General features: G+C 38.9%; 1 protein-coding gene across 1 annotated transcript in view; it reads left to right on the top strand.

The window, feature by feature from the left end:
- The window catches only part of SLC16A10 (solute carrier family 16 member 10), a 52195-nt gene that overhangs the window by 23144 nt on the left and 7329 nt on the right, over positions 1-21722 (top strand). The window contains exons 2-3 of the mRNA XM_015858607.2: positions 8856-9000; positions 10547-10982. Coding sequence (XP_015714093.1) covers positions 8856-9000; positions 10547-10982 — 581 coding nt within the window. The remainder of the gene's footprint in view (positions 1-8855; positions 9001-10546; positions 10983-21722) is intronic.

The raw sequence follows: 21722 nt of genomic DNA, 5'->3' as shown, positions 1-21722 counted from the left end.
AAGTGCTGTCATATATGCTTTATCTTGTGTTTGCTTTTATCAAGCTTTCCGTACCAACGTTTCCCTCTTTGTGTTAACCCTCTGAAAGAGGTAACACGTTAATGCTTTTTTAAAATGTACAAAAACATCATATGGTATCTCTGTTATTTTATTAAACTGTCAGTACTGGAAGGGAAGTGAGTGGGAGATATGTCTCCTTGAAGTGTCCTGTTTCATAATCAGTGTCTTTGTTGCTGTACATATATATATAGGTTCTTCCCCTCTGAAAGGTATACTTCAGTAATTGGGTCTTATCTTGAAAAATATTTACCTGTTACAGCATCTAAACATAACTCTCTGAAAGTTACTTCTGGTTTGTCATTGAAACCCAAATAAGAAACTCTTGGTAATTTGTGGTAAACAGTGGAGAATGATGGCTTACGACATCAGGAGATCTCTTAAGTTACAGCAGTTTGGGCCTTCAAGCTACAGAGTATATGCTGTTCTAGGTAGGTCTGGTGATGCCTACCATGTTACTGAGACATCTTGTGGTTCAGAAGGATCTTGGTATGTGAGAAGTTAGTGGGTGTGCTGGTAACATAACTTCAATTAGTGTACCAAATTTATTGGTGAAACAAGATTTTTATCTGTCTTGTCTCTTTCAACCTTTGTCATGCTCTCACAAGGACATACTGCTGTGAAAGAAACAGGTATGCTTATACCACTTAAAAGACAGCCTTGATTTGCTGATCCTTTCCCAATCTGAGTAAGGTGAGGGGACAGGAAAATGCTTAGTAGCTTCAAGAAGAATTTTTTTCAGCTTTGTGTCTCTATTCTGTGGTACAGCTCTAAAGCAGGAGACCATTGCATGACAAGTTTGGTTGCAGATATATTCTGGATATGAGTAACAATTGTGAGAGCACTTAGCATTCACAGAATCACAGAATCGTAGGTGTTGGAAGGGACCTCTAGAGATCATTGAGTCCAACCCCCCTGCCAAAGCAGGCTCCCTACACCACGTCACACAGGTAGGCGTCCAGGCGGGTCTTGAATATCTCCAGAGAAGGAGACTCTACCACCATTAAATCTTTCTGACAAATCAGACTATCATCTTTGAATTCAAGAGCTAGCACTAATACATTGAATTGATCCTAAATCAAAATAGAACGTGATTCTTGGTGTTAAACTGTTTGATATTAAAAGGGGGGTGGGGGGGCAAAGTAATTTAAGGTGACGGAGGGAGGGAAGATGGAAGTATGCCTGGTAATCTGATCTTGAACTCCAGTTTTTCATGCCATTAGTTAAAAACGTGATTATATTGTGCTTTAAAAATGATCTCAGTCAGCAGAAAAGCCTTGTATGACTTCTAAAAGGGAAAACAAGTGATTACAGCTATTTCTTATTGATCTGTTCCTTGTTTATTCTTCCTACCACAGCATTTTCAGACTTTAAGTGTCAAAGGTCAAGCTCGGTTTGCCGTGAAATCCAAATGCGTACATTTTTCTGTTAATGATTGACTTCAGGCTTTTTTTGAAGGCTCCTGGAGGCTTAATGCTTATAATCTCTACCAGCGGTGTTTTGATTAACACCTTGGTTTTGATTTTTGATATTTTATTGTATCTTAACTTAAGCACTTGTTTATTTTCCTCCAACTTTTCAAACTGTATAGAAGATCTGCAGTCTCTCTGGCAGTAGAAGTTGTTTGTCTGTAAGGACGTTCTTCTGTATTCAGGCCTTGTATTATGTAGTTTGTTAAAAAGTAACAGCAACCAAAATAAAGAAAACAAAAAAACATAATCATTTTCCTGTTTGCTTTGGATTCAACAGTATTATCTGATTTATTTGTTTAGGGTGGGGACCACCAACCAAAAAAACCCCAAACCACCTCTGCCTAAACTTGTGTTATTTTACTGATTGTAAATGAAGTGATTGAATTAATCAGATCTCCATCACTACGTCTAGCTCTTCTCTGGTTTCTTTCTATTTTCCTGCTGCTTGTGCTCACAAGGACTTGATCACAGTAGAGGCTCTGAAGGCAGAAACATATAGTGTATAAAGCCATAGAAGAAATCAATGGTGTGTTCTAACTTAATAATGTTTATATGGTTCCTACTCCTATTATTTAAACCTATTATGTAATTTCATAACATACTGGCAAGCTTATATGTCTTTCTACCCTGTTGCATTAAGATCAAAATGGCATACTCATATGTGAAATTGTGTTTTGGATGGTCACAAGGCATGCTGCAGAGATGTCACATACAAATGTAGTAAATCTTACAGATACTTATAAAATCTGCTGAGTTCAGCACAGAGTGAATCGGACTCTTAATGACTTAGTGCTGTGATTGCGTGCAGTTTGCTAATGGAAGCAGTGGATCTGTTCAGGGGTCTCTTAATTGGGATCCAATGGGTCATATATAGTTCTTGGTTGCTGACTCACTTTAGTTCCCAGGGCCTTTCAGTAATAAGGTCCCTGAATAATTAACTTATTCCCAAAGGACAAGGAAAAGGAGGAGTGGGGAAAAAAAACAGTGCCTCGTATTCCTATCAGAGCTTTCCACTATTCTCTGATTCATGTGTGTTTATGTATTAATTGTGATCTCTGTGTGTGTGTGTTTCTGATTAGAATCCTTTATAGATCATTCTGATTCTTAAAGCCTGTTCAAGACATCTTTGGCTTCCAAAAGATTTGTTTCTTTGCACTAAATTTTCTTTGCCGTATTTTAGAACTTTCATTTAAAGCAGTTTTCATTTTTTTTCTATAGTATTTCTTTAAGGGAGAGCCTAGCTCAGACATCTGCAGTGTAACTTGAGTTCAGAGTTAGAGGATACTTCCTGTGGCAGCATTATGTCATAAGTTTATTTTTAGGCCTTAAATGCATACTTGTGCTAATGGGATCAGCAATATTGCTGAGTAGGGCAAGCAGTACGCTTTGTGATAGTATGAATTCTGGATGTCATATGTCTATGTCACAATACCACATACATTTCAAAACATTATCTCCTTTTTCTACTCACATACAGGTCTGTGATCTACAGATTGCTCAGTAATGGGGTAACAATCTAGAAATTCCACTCTCCCCTCTGTGTCCTTATCATAGGCACGTGAGGATAATCTCAAGAAGTTCCATGAGAAGTTAGCGGAAAGTCTCTGAAACAATTTTCACAGGCTTGTGTGAGTAAGGAATGCAGCACAGGTCATCTGATGTCTTTGGCTAGTGACAGGTTGGTTAAAAATAGGGCTGGCAACTTATGGGGAGCTGACCTACAGGGGCTCTGGACATGGGAGGATATTGTGGCAGTGGCACTTGCTGGTTCTAACGGTTCTGTTGAACTGTTAATTCACATCTGTTTTAGAAATCACCATATATATCTATTATATCTATTATATATATATATATTTTTTTCCCCTGGAGGAAAATTAGATAATGCATGAAAGAGGATGTATCTGGAGTGTCTTAGGCAGATGGTAATGCTCTGCCTCTGGTAATAGGAACAAAAGAATTTCAGTGGAAAAGCTTCATTGGTATGAGTTTTGGCATTTGTCAACTCAGGCTTCACCACCGATTTTCCCAAGAAGCAGAGGTCTAAAACTGTTACAATGTTCCTCATTAAGTTTCAGTATCATGGAATAACTTGAGCTGGAAGCACTAGCTATGTGGGCTTGGCCTCCCTCCCCCTCAAAACTGCACATTTCAAAAGTACGTTGAACTTCTAAGTTAGATAAGGCTATTCACAGGACCTTGTCCAGTCTGATCTTCAGCATATCCAAGAGTAAAAATTTCAGTCTTCCTTTGACTTCTTTCATTGAGGAAAAAAACACTTTGTAACATATAATTTGAGTGATGCTTATTACTGTTTGCCTCAGTTGTTCATTGTCCTGTTGTTGTTCACCACGGATTCTATAATGATCATCTGTTGGATATCTGGAGCCAGAAATTAGATTTCTTCTGAGCTGCTGGTCTTCTCATCTGCAGGCTGAACAACAGATCCAGAGCTGTAACCTGTTTTCATGTATGAGCATGCTGGTAGCCCTTTTAGACTTGCTGAGTTGTTGTGTTACCTCTGATTAAACTCAGTGTACATATGTGCAAATCACTGTTTGTTGGAGGAAATATAATCCAAATGCATGCTGAAAACCCTAGTGGGCTGTGTCAGTTGTTAATTGCTAGTGGAGGAGTAAGGTTTTTGGTGGGAGTTTTTCCTTTTCTTTTCTTTGAATCACAAATAGTTTTCTAAGCACTTTTATCTGGGGCACTTGATATAGTGGTTTGTTTGTTTGTTTGTTGTTTTCCTAATGTAAGGATAATGAGGAGATAGTTTAATTCTCTAACAAACCAGTTAGGACAGAAATGTATTGTTTGCTCTATATTTAATACTGTGTGAAGTTCTAACTACTCTGTCTCAGAAACTATAATACAATTAGAAGCCTTGGTGTGAAGGGGGGCGAGGAAAGGGAAAAATATGGAGCTTCTATGCAAAGATAAAGTCCATAAAGATGCTTTACTCAGAGAAAAGACTTGTGAATGTCTCTAATAAAAGCATATGAAATTATAGGTTGCAAGAGGAAATAGTGTAGGATGGTCAGTTCATGTTTCAAGTTGTGCATTCAGAAATTACCAATATTTAAGCAGTTATATTAACACTGCATTGTAATTTTATTATAGTAGACTTTTTCCACATAAAAGTTCTCAGTGTGTGACAACGAAAACTATTAAACATCTGCTGTCCACATAACTTGTCCTATATTGCTCATTTCATTTGATCACTTCAAAGTATTTTTTCTTAGAATTCTGCTCTATGGAGTACTCAAAAGAATAAGAATTTCACATACTTTTGTTAGTATGTGAGAGAAGTATTGTTTCCATTTCATAAATGTAGAGGCTAAGTCTAAAGCAGGTTGTCCTTGATTCTGTTCTTCACGAGTTAAAACAGCCACATTATTATCCAGCATCATTCTAGGTATTACAAGCTTCAGTGCAGTACAGCCTGAAGTGCTATCTGGGTTGCATAATGGGGCGGTGAGAGAATGGATTTTTAGGAAGGATGTCAGGCAGTAAGCAGAGGGGTTGGGAACGGCTGGCCCATCTGTCCTGCAAATCTCACCAGCCTACCTATAGAATGAGAGAATCTACCGTGATATTCAGTGTAGACAGGTTGCTCTTGTTTTTCAAGATCTGTGCTTTGTCTTAGCGTGTGCAGTGCCAAACACATTGTTCTGCAAGCTATTCAGTGAGCCAGAGTTCTACTTCTATCTTGTTTTGCTACTCGAGCTACACAAACACATCTGATTTTTTTATGTGGGCAAACAAAATATTTTTGGAGTTGATATTGACTCCTTGACTTAAATATTCTTCTCTTGAGTTGCCTTCTATCCCCTCTCCCAGACAGTGGCTTTTTGTTCCCTGTCTCAATGAGAAAATTCCCAGGGGAAGGTATTTAAAAAAAAATAAAAAGAAATCTTAAAGCTCACCAGAGAATGAAGGGTGTTACTGCTGTATTAAACCAACCACTTGAAAGGCTTTTGTGAGGATAAAACCCGATAACACTCAGTGTAATGCACAGAAGAAACAAAAATGAAAAGAAGTAAACAGGGATGTTACAGAGAGGTAGCCTTTATTTAAAGTTGTGCGCTTTGGAAGCATTCCAGTGTGAAATGCTATTAATGCTTTCTTTGCCATTGTCTTGTACGTTGTAGTGTTTCTGCCTGCAGAATGAACTAAGGCATCTGACAGCTTGGGGTATAAATATGTAACATGCAATCCAGCTGTGACAATGGGGATGATTTTTGCTGACAGATAATGGCTACTTACATTTATTGCTGAAGATGAAAGTCATGCTATTTAAATGGTAATCATTTTTTAAAGCAGTGAAATGGCAGCGTATCTGTGGAGTGTGCACTGTGGTTTTATAGCTGCAGACTCTTGGACAAAGGAATAGCAGGCAAGCATTCTTTGCTTACGGCTGCATTATTTCCATTCGTAGTGAACTGATAAGAAAAGGACATAGTTGAGATTCTTATTGCAGTACAATTTTAATTACAGTAAATGTTGCTTTTTTTATAATATACCATGTTTCATTGGCTTAGGGACACTTCAGTATGGGTGCTACCCATGGACCCTCTGGTCTGATAGTTGTAATTTGAGGAGTAACTTCTAGGGAAGCTCAGGAGCTGGTTGTTTTGCAATAATGACTTTTGAGTAGTAAATGCTGAAGTTCCAGTTCCCAAGGAAAGTTTAAGTGCTTTCTTAAGAGCTCTTTTTCTATGGCAGTCAAAATGTTTTGTGTATGAGTATTAACACAAATGCAGAGGTTAGCTGTTACACTGGTATCTGAATTAACAGCTCTGGAATATAGCCAGCGTGTGAGTAGGAAAGCAGCCAGTAGCCTGGAAGAAAAATGTTTTAATCAATATGTAATAAGTGCTCTAGAGAACTCTCACAATCCTGGCAAGCTACATTTGCATTTTTTCATATGGGACAGCCATTATAATTTGTATTTTAAAATGCCAAATGCAGTTCCTTTTACCTTTTGCATACAGGCTGGAAGAAGCGAAAGAAATGTAAGAATACCTGAAAGCTTATTAGAACAAAGAATTGAAAATTACTTAGATCTGTTGAGTGTATTTTACATCCATCAGCTTCTTCATAGAATCATGTTACCGCAGCAAGGCATGCTTGCCTTCAGTAAATAAGGTTCTGCTTGCTTTTTGTGTGTGTGTATTCAGCTTCTTCACAAAGGATAAAGACAAATTCCCTTGAATTCTGCACACATGTGAAGTTAACTTAAAGACCGTTCTTTTTGCTAAGGCATAATAAGGGTGTTTATAGCAAGCATGCCAAACAAATCTCTGCAAGTTCCTTTTCTGTTGGATCCAAGAATCTCATAGGAACTGGAAGTTAAAAGGCTCCAGTTTGCTTTAGGTAGAGCATGGACTGCCACTTCTGGAGTTCCATCTCAGCACTGTTGTGAAACGCCTCAGATAGGGCTGTTGCCCTTCCTTTTTGACCCCACATTATGTGGGAAATCTGTGGAACATTTCTCCTATTTTAGGCTTAGCTTGTCATTGCTGTAATAAGAAAAGAAACAAGTGATAAAAGCCATATTTCTTTCATTAAGAAACATGAAAAGACAGAGTCAGCAAGTTAACTGAATGTCATTTGAGCTGAATGTTTTCACCTCAGGCTTTTATATTCTAGTTTTATTTTCTTTGAAAGCTTGTAAAAGTCCTGTAAACGATTTGCTTAAACCAAGGAAAATGCTGCATGAATCACACAGCCTGTGCTGACTGGAAACTAGAACTGCTGTGCTATTACAAAGGGCTATGAAGAAACTTAGTCGTTGCCCTTGTGCAAGTTAAACTCTTCTAGTGTCCTTCCCTTTCAGTGTCTCAGGGGGGCCTTGCTTCACCCAGTGTTGCCTGCTCTTCCTTTGTGTAGCCCTGCAACTTAACAGAGTGCAGGGTTGACAGGGTTTTGCAGTCTGAGTTAGTCAGAAAATGCAATTACTTCCCTTGAAAAGAACCTTGATCTTCTATAAATCGTTCCTTGAAACTCGATGGTGTTTATCACATTCTCAATAAACAATAAACTGTCCAAAATAGGTTGCAGTTCATTGAAATCATTGTTTGCCTTAAAAGGAAGGTTCTATTTCACATACTCTAATTTCTGTTTGTCTCTAACCAGCTGTTCTCTTTTGTCTTTCATTTACATTGTAAACTGTTCTGAAGAAACAGTACTTTTGCTTGTTTGTTTTCCTGCATTTATTTCAGTGCCTAGCACAGTGGGGTCTTCATGGTGCCCAGTGCCTCCTGGGCACTTCAGCAACTACTTCTAAAGCTTGGTATTGATGTATGTGCTTCCAAATATTCTTCCTTAGGTCTGTTGGTTGTGTTTTATTTTTCAGGTAATGTCATTTGCCTTTGTCATTGAATCACCATTGTTTATCTAACTGTCACTTGCAAAGATAATCTAAATAAAATCCCAGTTACAGGAATTTAAACCTATTCCAGATGGAAGGAGCTCTTTTATCTCCCATGCAGTTCAGAAACAAGTTAAAATATTTTCTTAATGCGTCTTAACTCAGCAGCTTTTTTCAATAACCATTACTTTCCTGAATAGACAGAGCTGTATAAATAAGTTTGTTATAAATAGTTTAACTTTATGACCTGGGGGAACTGTTGGGTGATAAATACATCACTAGTGTGTATTTGAAAGAATGACTACATGATAGCTGATGAACGATGCCATTTGAATACTTGTACAAAGTAGAAAAGAAAGTTGATTTTCAATTTAAAATGAATCAAGTCTTACACCTAATTTACTTGAAGGTACTGTAGTTTGTGATTCAGTCAAAGAAGTGTTTTATAACTTCAGTATACTTACCTGAATTGAGTCTTAATGATCTAAAGGCTCACTGATAAGCGAAGAACTACACATTAAACAATGTTTGTAAAGCTCCAGCTGGATCTAGATCTGTGCAATTAAGTGAACATCTGTCAAGCAAACCTAGCTGTTTAAGGTCAAAAAAATGCAAAAGTAGATCAAGTGAAATGTGTTAATAAATTTCAGAAGGAATGTGGAATGATCTATAAGTTACCATAATGGTTTAGTCATTAGTGTGAATTCTAGTTTAGTCCCTGGTGGAGTAAATGTTTTTAAAACAAATTCTGTAGTTAGTTGTGTTCTTTGAGCTGATGAAATCTATATTATTTGATCATGTGAATTGGTCGGGGTTTTCATTTGTACGGTGTTAGGTAAAGATACTTAAATATATGGCCATAAGTATGATGCAGTGCTAAATTAGAACAGATAGTAGCTGGAAGCTGAAATTGTGCCATCTTCTAAAATGTTCTGTCTTTTTCTGTTCTGCAGCATGGGTGAGCTCACTCTCTATGGGAATGGTCTTCTTCTGTTCTCCAATAGTCAGCGTATTCACAGACCTGTTTGGGTGTCGAAAAGTCGCTGTTATTGGAGCTGCATTAGGTTTTGTTGGACTCCTTTCAAGTTCTTTTGTAAGGTAAAAACAATCTTTTAAAATTACATTCAAAGTACTTCTATCAGTTTTATGCTGGTCCCATCGACTGAATACGAATGAATAAGCAGTGCTACTTTATATTATAGCTAAAGATGTTGCTCTATTGTTGTTTTTCTAGCTATAATTTCCATGAATAATCAAAAGCGGTGCTTTCAAATTCAAAAATTATTTGTAAGATGTAACGTAACTTCCCAACGGCACATCCTATTTAGGATGTATAAGTGTATCAGTAGCAAAACTGTGCGGTAACCTCCAGGGAGTTGTTAAAGTTCCAGACAGATTCAAAGTTTTCTTCTATACTCAATACTCCAGCTGCCAAATATTAAGGTAGCAAAAACATTGGTGTAATGATGGATCCTTAGGGCTTACTGTAAGGAAGTCTCAGTTCTTGTGTTATTGAATATACTTCAAAGGTAGTTGAGTGTTTCAGTTCCCTCCAGATTACACTTCATTTTCTGTAATTTTTGCAGAACAAATCCCAAGAAGTTTGAGTGACATGCACAGTAGAAGATGAGGAAACAGGAAACTTACTCTTTGATTTTAGTCATCAGCAGAAACCAGTTAGTGAAGGTAGGCTAAGAAATAGCAGGAAAAGAAGCTGCATTTATTTCTAGTTCTCAGTCTGCCTTTTCTACCCTTAGCAGAGCATAGAGCAAAATTCAGAAGTTTTCTATGTAGAAATACCAATATCTATTTCTACACTTTCTACCAATATCAAAAGATTTGTGAAAGTGTGTTTTCTGTGCCCATGCTCTGAACCAGACACACGTGTTATCTGCATGGATGGATATCAGTGCTGCATGGCACTGCCCTGAACTAATACCCCTCACTTGGGCATATGTACCCTAACATGAAATCATATTCACAAGTTGATAGGAAGAGGAGATGAATAGTCTTGATTTAAGTGCTGAGGCTAGTGTTTTTATTTATTCTGGGAATAAATAATATTCATGGGAAAAGGAAACTGTCTTGTTACGTGAACGTGTTTCTGCTTACTCTTACATTTTTGTTTTTAGTTAAGTGTAAAGATTTAGATTGATACATTTTATTTAAAGCAAACAGAACACCTTCTGCCTGATGCGTTTTCAGAGGATTGCCACCACTTTTGAGGTGAAAACTAAAAAAATACGTATTGGGTAAAGTGTTTCTTCCTCCCCATGTAGCACAATCTAGTAGTAACTGCTAAGTACTACAAGAACTTCATTATTGTAAATTAAAAGAAAAGGTATTTCTTTCCTGTGAAGAAAATGCTGCCGTCCTTCTGTATTTCTTTGATTTTCACTGGAAAAACACCACCGAAGGTTCGAACAGAAATTTTTACAGGCTTTAAGGATGTGGCTTTGTCTGAATTTTGCTTTAGAGGAGCAAGTGTGAGCTTTAGATGAGAGATGAATTCTTGTTAAAGTGCAAACAAACTAATATCTGAAAATATGTCATTTAATTGTATAAAACTCTTTTGTGTGGTAGCTGGATGTGAACATACATTGTTTTACAGTGTTTTTTCTCCTATTTTCTATTTTGAATACAGCACCATTGAACCTCTGTATTTCACCTATGGAGTATTATTTGCCTGTGGCTGCTCATTTGCATACCAGCCATCTTTGGTCATTCTTGGGCACTATTTCAAGAAACGCCTTGGACTTGTGAATGGCATCGTCACTGCAGGCAGCAGCTTGTTCACTGTGTCTCTGCCCTTCCTCTTGAGAGTTTTGATTGACTCCGTTGGCCTGTTCAACACATTACGGGTCCTGTGCATCCTCATGTTTGTTCTGTTTCTGGCTGGCTTTACATACAAACCCCTTGTTTCCAACACCAAAGATGAGGGAGAAAAGAAAGGCAAGTTCAGATTTCCTCCTGGAAAAAAGATTTTCAATTTCTCCGTTTTCAAAGTCATGAGTTACCGAATCTGGGCTTTTGGGATTCCTGCTGCGCTTTTTGGATACTTTGTGCCTTATGTTCACTTGGTAAGTAAGCTGGTTTTTTTTCCCCCTACATACCATGTGATTGAAACCACAGTCATTCCCTTTTATATAATGGACTAAGAAAACAGTCACTGATAGGGAGCATTATTGAAGTCCAAGATATTTTGGGGAATGCTGTGTTTCGATCGCTGCCCACCTTCCCAGTGTGATGGGGGAGAGAGTTGGGAAAAAAAAAAGTAGAACTCACAGGTTGAGATAAAGTTATTTACTAAGAGAAAATGAAATTAATAACAGTGCTGTCTGTATATATGAATGTATATAAGAACTGATGCATAAGCAGTTGCCCACTACCCACCAAGCAGTGCCCAGCTAGCCCCTCAAATAGTGGAAGAGAGCAATGAGCTTCCATCCCCTTCAAAACTCCTTCTGCATGTACTATGGAACATCTCTTTGACAAGTTTAAGTCAGCTGTCCTGATTCTTGTTGCTCCCAGCTTCTTGGACCCTTTGCTGTGATGAGCCTTGTCTCTGTACAATGCTGCTTAGCAGCAGCTATAAGCAATGGTATGTTATCAACAGTATTTTTCTTCTAGAACAGAAACATCACACCAGATACTCTGGAGAATATAAATCTACCCCAGCTGAAACAAAACCAGGGAGAAATGTGAAACTAATTGTGATGCTGTCTGTGATCAAGAGATTCCAGGGCTCTAATCAAAACTAGTAGTTAACTAGCCAGTTACATTTTTAGTTCCTTGTTCTGAATTTTACCGTTTATAGAAAGGTTTAAAAATGTTTAACTGTAAAAAGAGACATTTGAAAAGGTATAAACTGACTTTTATTTATGGGTTTGACTTAGTTTTTAATGATATGTAGATCTTATTCAATAAAACAACGAGTAGTCCTTTGAAATAGTTTAATTCCATTAGATGACTTGTCTGTTGTGACATCTTGTACTTTTTTCTTGTGAATTCTGTATAGAGGTGTTCTGAATTAAAACATTCAAAGGAGTAGAAGGGATGTATTGTAGAGCAAGCATTAGAGAATCATGGTATGGCTGAGGTATACCTCTTATGCTTTAGGTAGTATTAGATGGACCTTTATCCTGACACGGCACCACTGAAAAGATCCCAGTTTCATCCTCTTTGCACCCCACCTTCAGGTATTTATAGATGTCGATAATCAGGTCCCTCTGAGCCTCTTCTTTTCCAGGCTCTCTCAACCTGTCATCATAGGAGCAGTGCTCCAGATCCTTCAGCACCCTGCTGCCTCTCCACTGGACTGGCTCCATTATGTCCAGGTCTCTCTTGTAATGGTGGGTCTGGAACTGGACACAGTGCTCCAGGTGCAGCCTCTCTGGTGCTGGTTAGAGGGAAAGGATCTTGTCCTCCTGGCAGTACTTTGCCTAATGCAGTCAAGAATGCTGGTAGGTATTAGATCCAGCTACTCATGTTTCTAGAGAATTGAAGAACAAGACTATACAAGTAGAAGCTCTAAAACAGAAGTGTTGGTTATTATTTTCCCCCCCCGTATCAGATTGGCACAAATTCTGGTTGCAAAATTTAGCTCCAGTGTATGAAAACAATTTGATGGAGGCTGTTTTTAGTGTTATGTTTGTGACAGAATTAAGAAGTTGAAATCACTGATTTGGTAAATGTGATATAGTTGTCAGTAAACGTGCTGCTTGAGATTTAAAGAATGGAGTGTTCTCACAGCTATCTATGATGGTTTCATCGTTTCTGTAATTCAACATAAGCTCACTCAAGAATTTAGGTCTGCTTTTAGAACCAAGCACATACTCTTCCCCGTGACTCAGTTTCAAAAGGTATTTTTAAAGACTGAGCTCTTGAAAGCGGAAATTATTTTTATGAAAAAATGAGTAAATGAATGAGCAATGATGTGTACAATCGTACAATCATCTGGGATGGAAAACACCTTCAAGATCATAAAGTCCAACAATCAGCCTGACCTACTGAGTGTCACTGTACACCTGGAGGGCTCCCTGAAACCTTCGAAAGTCTCTGTGGGAGCAGCATGAATTCTGCCCTTCACCACAAGTACTTTAAATCCAATAGATATTTCTGGATTGGTTTTTAAATGTGTTTCACATGCTTTTGTTAAGCATATTCCTTCCTTCCTCCTACCCCAGTGCCCTCAAGTTCTGGTTCCCTATACATGTCAAGTTCCATTTTTTCCTTCCCTGAGCAGCACTTTCTGTGGGAGCCCTTGACCACATGGCAAAGCGGGCACAGCCCCTGCCAATTGTGCCACCAGTTGAGCCCACGGGACCTGGATGTGGCAGGCTTGGTGTGCTGTAGGCACCACACGTTGGCTGCCATCTACTGCCTTGGCACTACAGAGCCTGATATTCCCAGGGAAGGGTTTTGATTGCTGCTGAGGCCAAACCTCATGCCTGATTTTCCTGTGTTTACTGAAGCACGTTGGGATGGAGGATGCAAGCTGTGAGGCTTGTAGTGAAAAACAAGTACAAGTTTATTTCTGGTTTTGGAATAATAGAAATAGCCAGGTTTTCATAATTCTATAGTAATAATAAAATTTCTCATAATTCTCCTAAGAAATAGAAGATCTTTGTTTTTCAGGACTCCTAGGCTATTAGAATGTATTTCAGTGCTGTTCTCTCTCTGTTTTTTTTAAAGAGTATCTCCTTATCATACACTGCTAATACTGAGGAGATTGTTAGGTTGTCTCTGTTTAAAGTTGGGTATAATGTGGTATAATATGGTAGGCAGTTAGAAAGGAATGCTCCTGCCTGTTTGTACGTTGTTTAGCAGAGTGAAAAGAAATGCTACGTAATGGGTGTTGTTGTATAATCTCTTGTAAGGTAGGTTCAATTCAGTATGAATTTACGTATGTATCAGTTGTGACATGTTTACAAAAAATGTGGCTGAATGCTGTGTTGTTTTGACAGCAATAAGTCAGTCAGTGTGAACAACACAGATCAGGCTGAGAATAACATCTGAACTCTTTCTGTGCAGTGTTTCAGTCCCACAGTAACTTATCTCGGGGTGTTTACAGTATCCTCACCACCTCCATTTCAAATCAGGATGTAGCAGTTACTCTTATAGAATGCCTCTCAATGGTAACGATGGGTCCTGTCTTTTAATAGTGTTTGGCACCTTCAGCCCTGAGTTTCAAATGTAGAATGAAAAAATGAATTGAATAATGAAATAATTCAACCCAAGTAGTGCAAGTATTTATTATTGTTTTACCACCACAACAACAAAAAGATATAGCAACAAAACCAACCTCTGAAAACAAAAGCAGGATTGTAGGCAATAGAATAAAAATGCACATTGATAGGATTACCTTTTGAAATCTAAACCTTCCATTGATAAGGGAAACGAGTACTTCTACAGAATGGCCAGATGTGTTGATGGGTTAAAGATGATTATATCCTGACTATATACTTAGATGCAGAACCGCATCCTGAATGTGAATGCTATGAATGCTACCGTAACACGGACTGTACTCTTAATATTTCAGAGTAGCTCACGAAACAGAGCTCTTGGTATTTCTCACCCTGCTTTGTTTCCTGTTTCTTAATTCAAGGTGTAAAACTGGCTTTATATTTTAATGCTTACCCACATGTATATTCCACGGTGGGTACATGCTTGTATATGTAAAGATTTTTGGTTAACAGCAGCTGTGAGGAATGCATGTTAGCTGTGTCTGTGTGCTTCATGTTTCATGTTTAAGAATTGAGATGTGTGCCTGGCTTTTTTTATTCCAACATATTCCCTGGCAGAATCTGTCTTGAGAGGCAGGTTTAGATACTGGATTTATTCCGTTCAGTAGAGGGGTCTTGCAGGTTATTATTTTTCTTTAATGACTTTGTCCATACCAGGAACTGGTTCAGCTGACCTTCAGAGAGCATGGAAATGAGAGTGCACACCTCATTCCTGGAGCATAAGGTAGATATTGCTGCTTCAGGTTCTAGAAACTGCCACCGAGAAACAAAGCAGCAGCTCGGATTCTGCTCTAAGATTTTCATCAACTGTACTGGAAAAGAAAACTCACCACGGAATAAAAATGTGAGGCTTGAAAGTAGATGTCCAGTTGAAGGGTATCCCCAAAAAATACTGCAGCCCCAGCACTGTTGTTGGGCACAGATTTGTGTTCTGCTGGCACCCGGTCTTATTGGACAGTGACATTTACTTTCTCTGCTGGCAAACTGCTTTTCACTGTTTGTGGGGAAACCTTGTGACAATGGAGTGAAAGGTTACTGTCTAAATAGGCCTGGCAGCCATAGAATCACACACAGAATTACCCGGGTTGGAAGGGACCTCAAGGATCATGTAGTTCCAACCCCCCTGCCTGGTAGGGCCACCAAACATACACCTTTACTAGATCAGGTTGCCCAGGGCCCCGTCCAACCTGGTCTTGAACACCTCCAAGGACGGGGCATCCACAACCTCACTGGGCAGAAATCAGTGGACACTATTTTTGTGTAGTTGTAATCACTGTAAAAACAGAGACCCCATTTTTCACTGTGAAGTTAATGTATACTGTAGTGTATATATGTCCCCTGTGACTGTACTTTCCTATGTGAAAACAAGGAATATTGCATTTCAAAAACAACAGCAGCAGAGACTCAGTGCACACGCTGCACAAGGATATTCACTTCAGCCTTTTCTTTTTATAGACCTTAGGAATGGCTGGGAAGAAGTGCCAGTGATGACAGACATTCTTAAATGGCCAGTCATCCTTTGCTCTGCTCAGTATGAAATAGCTGTGGCAGATTGCGATATGCTATATTGTCTTTTGGAGACTGCTTGGCCCATTTTGAGGGCTTGAGTGAGCATTACCCAGCCAGGATGCTTGGTCACCTTGGCCACTCTGGATGCCCCCTCTTTTCAGGGCATTGCTTCCCTGTGGTCTTTCAGCTCTCCTTCCAATGGCACCATTACAGTAGGAAGTTTCCTGGAAATAGGAAACCATTCCCTTCTCAGAAGGTCTGGGGAGACCTGTTCATCTGCAGCTTGAAATATTATGAAGAGATTGGTTCTTCTGTCTTAACTTTCAAGATTCCATGCTTCCATTACACTTCCACGTGTTCCTTAGTCTGTGATTGGTCGGTACCATTGGCAACACAGGATCCATGTCATTTAATTTATTGACAGCTTTGAGGATTATAACCCAGGTCTTTGAGGTATCTGGCTAATTTGGGGATCTTCTTCACAGAAAAGAATTAGTGGTGAAATATTTAGAGGCCTAATTGAGGAGCGGTTCACTGGGAGAAGCAAGTCACTGGCAGTATCCCCAGAATGTAAACTGTACTGGTGACTTTTAGCAGTCTGTTCTCTTAGACGATCTCTGGGCTGGCTGCAGTCATGTTCTATGATCACTATAGTCAGAGAGAAAGGTCCTAGTACTTCTGCCGTGTAGTGAAGCTTTAAAGCTATGGATTTATTTCAGATATAACAGAAAATATTCGAAAAAAAAGAAAAAAAAAAAAAAAAGAAAAATTAGGAATAGAGGAAGCTAACGTGAGCTTAAAATTTACACCATAGTGATGAGGAGCAGCTTTTTTATTCTGGAGAGGTGCATGAAATAGTTGGAATCTCTGTAAAGTATTTGCTTATGCATGTAAAAATTCACTTTCTGGGCTTCATCACAAATTCAGATGGCTCCAGTAGGTTCAGCTATCTCCTCTTTGTGGCCTAGTCTGTCTCCAGTTTATCCCTACTTGTTACGTTGAAGTTACTGATGTAGTTGCTGTACCCATGTGTTCTGTCCTTGTATAAAGATAGTGCTGTCTTTTGGTTTCCATGTACTAACTTTTGCTGGAACATCCACTTTGTTCTTGTTCTTCAGCAGTATGTTTTTTTCTCACCTTAAAAACAGCATAACCAACAGGAGGTCTTGCTGATGCGGTTCAGAGATGATGCAGATTTTTATTGCTAAGTAGATTTATTTTTTTCTTCATTCTTCCTCTCTGTAGGGTGAGATCCTTGAGTTTCTGTGAGTCAACTATTCTTTGCTGGGTCTGCCTTCTTAAAATTAACCAACATGGTACCTTCAGCTCTGCTCTGCACCAGACAGCTATTTTGGCTTGTCTCTGTTTCTCAGCCCTGTAGCAGTGCTGTGCTTTGCTCTGCTGGTGGGGGATCTGCTGTGCAAATTCAATGTAGTGCTCTCACATGTGGACTACACTTGTCAGTAAAAAACATCTTGTGCAATTGACTCAGAAACAAAAAGCCAAGCTCTTGTGAGGTCCTCTGTACTCAGTTTTCCTAGAAACTTGTTCAGAGCTCTTGCTATGTACTTCAAAACTGTTTTTACTTTAGTGCATTCTGTTTGTGAAAGGCCTTATTCATTCAGGAATGAACAGTCTCTCTATTCTGCCCATCAGGAAAGATAGCCATTTTCTACATGTAAGTGGCACCTTCCCCAGGCAGAAATTTAGAAAGAAAAAGTCATTAAAAAGAATGATACTGGAAAATACAGAGGGTATGGTGAGCACCCAGAACTCTCCCAACCAGAGCTGAGCTGATGCATCTGCACAAACTAGAGGCGAGTTGGGTTGAACCTCACTCTAGAAGTTGATGGATGGTCCACAGGACCCAAGTCATTGTTCTTAATACTGCTTACAGATAGTTTTGCAATTCTTCAAGGAGACCCTACTGATATTGTGTTCCCCAAATACTGTCAGTTGAGACTCTTGTGGAAAAACCAGTTTCAGTTACTGTTATCATAGAAGTGATCACCTCTGCATTCTGGTGGCATTTCTATGGAGTTCTCTGCAGTAGAAAGTGAGTCTGCTCAAGGAGACATAGTGGGCAGTTGTTACATACCTTGCAATAACTGAAGCTCTTCAGGTGGTGCATTTTGTGCGCACAGTCCTAATCCAGCATCTCTTCCTTAAAGCTGTGTGTCTCCGGATTTCATAATGGAGACAAATAGAAACGCAGCTGTCTTGTATGAGTGCAAACAGTGGTGAAAAGGATGACATCTACTGTATGGACTGTAGTAACCAAGTATCTGCCAGATTAAAGCATTTAAAATACATGCACATCCATCGTAAAATTCATACACGTAGCACATCCTGAAGGAATTCAGTTCTTGTAAGGTAAGTATTGTCTTTGTTTTGTGAACCACTCGTACTAAGCCATACATTTGCTGCTTAAATTAAAAAACCACCACCAACAAGAAAAGAAATTGTGTAAAAAGTATTTCATTTCTGATCAATATGTCTGGATCTTTTACTGTTAAACTGGGGGAAAAAAAGTCACCCTCGATCGCCATGTTCACTTGCTGTCCTTGGTTGCTGTTGAAGAAGCCCACTCATTTCTATGGTTCCGTGATTTCTTCAGATCTCCACCATTCATTTGCCTGAAGACTGCTACATTTTTCATTTCCCAGAGATAATTGTTTAGCTGCTTTGTAAAGGCTAGGAGAGTAACTATTAAATGATGATCAGCACTCAGGTCATTGTGTCATGCAGCTTTTTCTCCATGCTGTAGATAAGCAGGGAAAATCAGAGTTAAACCTGTTGATTTTAGTGCTACTGCATTTCTCATCCACTTTCTCTGTCATTTTTCTGTCTCCCCAGAGAGGCCGGCAGGGCTCTGCTTTTGTGAAGTCCTATGTAATTAAGCAGGTTATTTCTGAGACCCTAAATCTTCAGTGGCTCCCCATGCTTTACTTGCTTTTCTAATCTTTGCATTTATTTCCCTTCAGATCTCAACATCTGCTGCAGTTTGACTGCCCAGGTTAGTGAATTTTTCCCCCTTTATCCACTTCTGTAATGATCCTGTGCACCCGTTTCTCTCCCAGTATTCCTCAGTGTTCATCTGGCAGTACTTATTCTCGGCTGTTGACTGCCCGCTTTTGATTTTGGGGGGGTGATGGGAATGGGAGAAAAAACAAACCCTGTTTGTTATGAGAACGTATTTAAGCTGTTTTTCAAGTGCACATTAGAGAAAGGTAAAAAAGCATAAGAATGAAAAGAATAGAAACTGAAAAATAAATGTCAAGAGTGTGTGTTTTGTTTTACTCTAGAAGGATATGAGAATTCACTGCAAAAAAATACATCAGGTAGCAGATATGTTCAGTTATGAGCAGTAAGATGTTGAAGGAGAGGAACAAAGCAGATGTCCCTGTGTTTATACAATACCAGCAGATTGAAAGGTCTGAGTTATACTCCGATTCCCATTGTTTCCATCTCTGTCAGCGTGCTATGTGGTGTATTTTATGGATAACCCAAACACTTGTAGTATCAGACAAGGATACAGTTCAGAGTCCAGAAAATAAAGCTGCAAGCTCTTTTGGTTTTGTTTTTAATATTTTTATTGGTAAACTTGGTCTTTTGTCTTTTTGGGGTGCTTGAAGCATCTTGACCTGAATTAAACTCTTCAGGCGCCTGTGGCGATTGTGAGCATGTCCATAGGTAGGTCTCAAATCCTGAAGTATTATAGATGCTCTCAGAGTGATGTGGTAGCTGAATAAAGGCTTGAGAATCTGTTTTGATTTCACTCAGCTGAATCCTATGGTGTCAGCAGTCTATTCCTACGAGACTCAACAACAGATCTGTTTTAAGTTTGGGAAGACTAAACTGGATGTGTAGCCACAGACTTGTATTACAGTCTTACTTAAGTGCGCTAAACAAAATCAGTCCATTCTGTAAGTTTTCAGTGTGGCTTTGTAAACAAGTATGAACTTGCAAGTTCAGGTATGAACTAAGTATTAGCCTTCTACTATTAAGTATTAGCTTCTTATTATTAAATATTATTCTCCAGTTGGCTCCCTCCCAACAGCTGCTTTGGCAATTGGTGATAATCATATTTAGAAGAATTAGTCCAAATGTTCTGTTGTTTTTAAATAGGCTCACTGCATACAATGTTAATAATCATTGATTACTAATGAAGTTTCCTGTAGCTAATTATTTGCACAGGTATTTCCACAATACCACAAGTTATATGGAACATTTTATCACATGAGTAAATGCTACAATGATTTGAAAAGAATGATTGTATTGCAGTGTTGGACTGTGTGTTAAGAAAATAACAACAGAAATCCCCAAACTTGTCGAGTTACAGTAAATAGCCAGTAAGTATATATATGCTATATTCGTCCACCAGGGCTGTATATACATTGGGGCTATGTACATCCATCAGGTCACTTCACTGAATGATAGACAATAAGAACTGTAGCACTTTAATTTATAGCTTATCTAATGTCAAACTAGAGCTTAACTAGTGTTCAAAATCCCCATCGCCTCTTTTGATCTGGGATAGCTGGCAGCTGTTCTGTATTTGGAAGAACTTTCCTAATGTCTAAATGAAGGTCCTTTTGTACAGCTTAGGCCCATGGCTTTGTGTTCTGGCCTTCATGCCCACTGTGGGAACCATTGACTATCCAGTTGTTTGAGGACAGACTGACTTTGTTAAAGGGCATATTTTACCATTTCTATTTTTTTTTTTAATCTTTCTACAATATAAGCCTTTAAAGCTGATGCCAGATCTGTATTCTGGGTTCTGTCCAGTTAGCCCATGTCTTTAGTAATGAGCAATGTCTGCAAATAGACATCATCAGCTAAGGCTTTACTCGCACTGAGCAGGCTGTGAAGATCACACTGTACATCTTATGAATTGACCCATCTACTGTTGTTTTTGCAGTATGATGGCATTATAGGAACATGCTGAAGTTTGATCTTGCGAGCCTTTCAGTTCCCTTTATGAAGAACTGCTAACAGATTATTCTCTTCTTATGCTCATTTATCTGATTACTTTTTTTTTCTTACCTTGTGGTGTATTTTGAGCATCATTTACCTCATAAAGGTTGTATGAAACTGAATGATGTTTAGCTCGCATTACCTGACCAGGATGCCAGGATGCCCAGATCGTTCTGAACTTTGGTTTTATTTCACAGTGCCTGCAGATGCCCTTCATTTGACGTCATCTGCAGATTTCATAAGTATCCCTCAACTTCACTATCCATATTGGTAGTGAGAACTACCAATTATTAGAACTACCGATTATTAGTGTTAGATTGGGGTACACTCATTCTTCTTCTCAGTCTCTGTGAGCTTTCCCAGATACATGTTCCTTTCCTGCCTTGTGGCTGCTCGAGCCAAGTCAATCCATCAGCAACCTTATGCTGTTTCTTTAAGCTGCCTCTTGTGTCTCCAATGGGACCCGGCCTGTGTTGAGGCCGAGAGAAAGTGCAGTGTGAGAGGGAGGGAGCAGAAGTTGTGGGTCATCTCTTGCTGTGGTGCAGAGATTGTCCTACGCTTCAGGCTGCTTGTCCCCAGCATGTTTTCTTGCACCATTCCCCAAATATCTTACAGGCCTCCCAGCTGACATGCACCCTCTTAGCCATTTTCACCTTAAAAGGTGCTCACAGTTAACCTGTAGATTGATGTAATCTGCATTTAAATAAAACTGAACATACATGTTCTGAATCATCGATGTGGGAATAATTCTATTTCATGCTTTATTTGGTGGAATAATAGAAAAATCCCTGATTGTCATGTAATCATTACATTCCTGTTATTCTTCTGTTATGCAGATGAAGTTTACCAGTGCTATAAAGAGGAACTATCACTGCTGTACCAAGTGTGTAAGCAGGAGTTATCTGCTAGTTGTCACATTTTAGTCATGTGAACACACTTCATTTGTAAAAAACAAAACAAAAGCCCCCAAAACAGCAGGAGGAGAAGCTGCTTTATCCATCTAAGACCAATTTCGAAGGGAGTGCTATCATTAGGTATTAACAGTACTGTTTCATACCTTCTGGCACATCAGTTGCTTTTTCAGTTGAT

Source organism: Coturnix japonica, chromosome 3 (genome assembly GCF_001577835.2).
Source record: "Coturnix japonica isolate 7356 chromosome 3, Coturnix japonica 2.1, whole genome shotgun sequence".
NCBI lineage: Eukaryota > Metazoa > Chordata > Aves > Galliformes > Phasianidae > Coturnix > Coturnix japonica.
The sequence above is the reverse complement of the archived record's forward strand: the minus strand, read 5'-3'. Positions and strand labels throughout refer to the sequence as shown.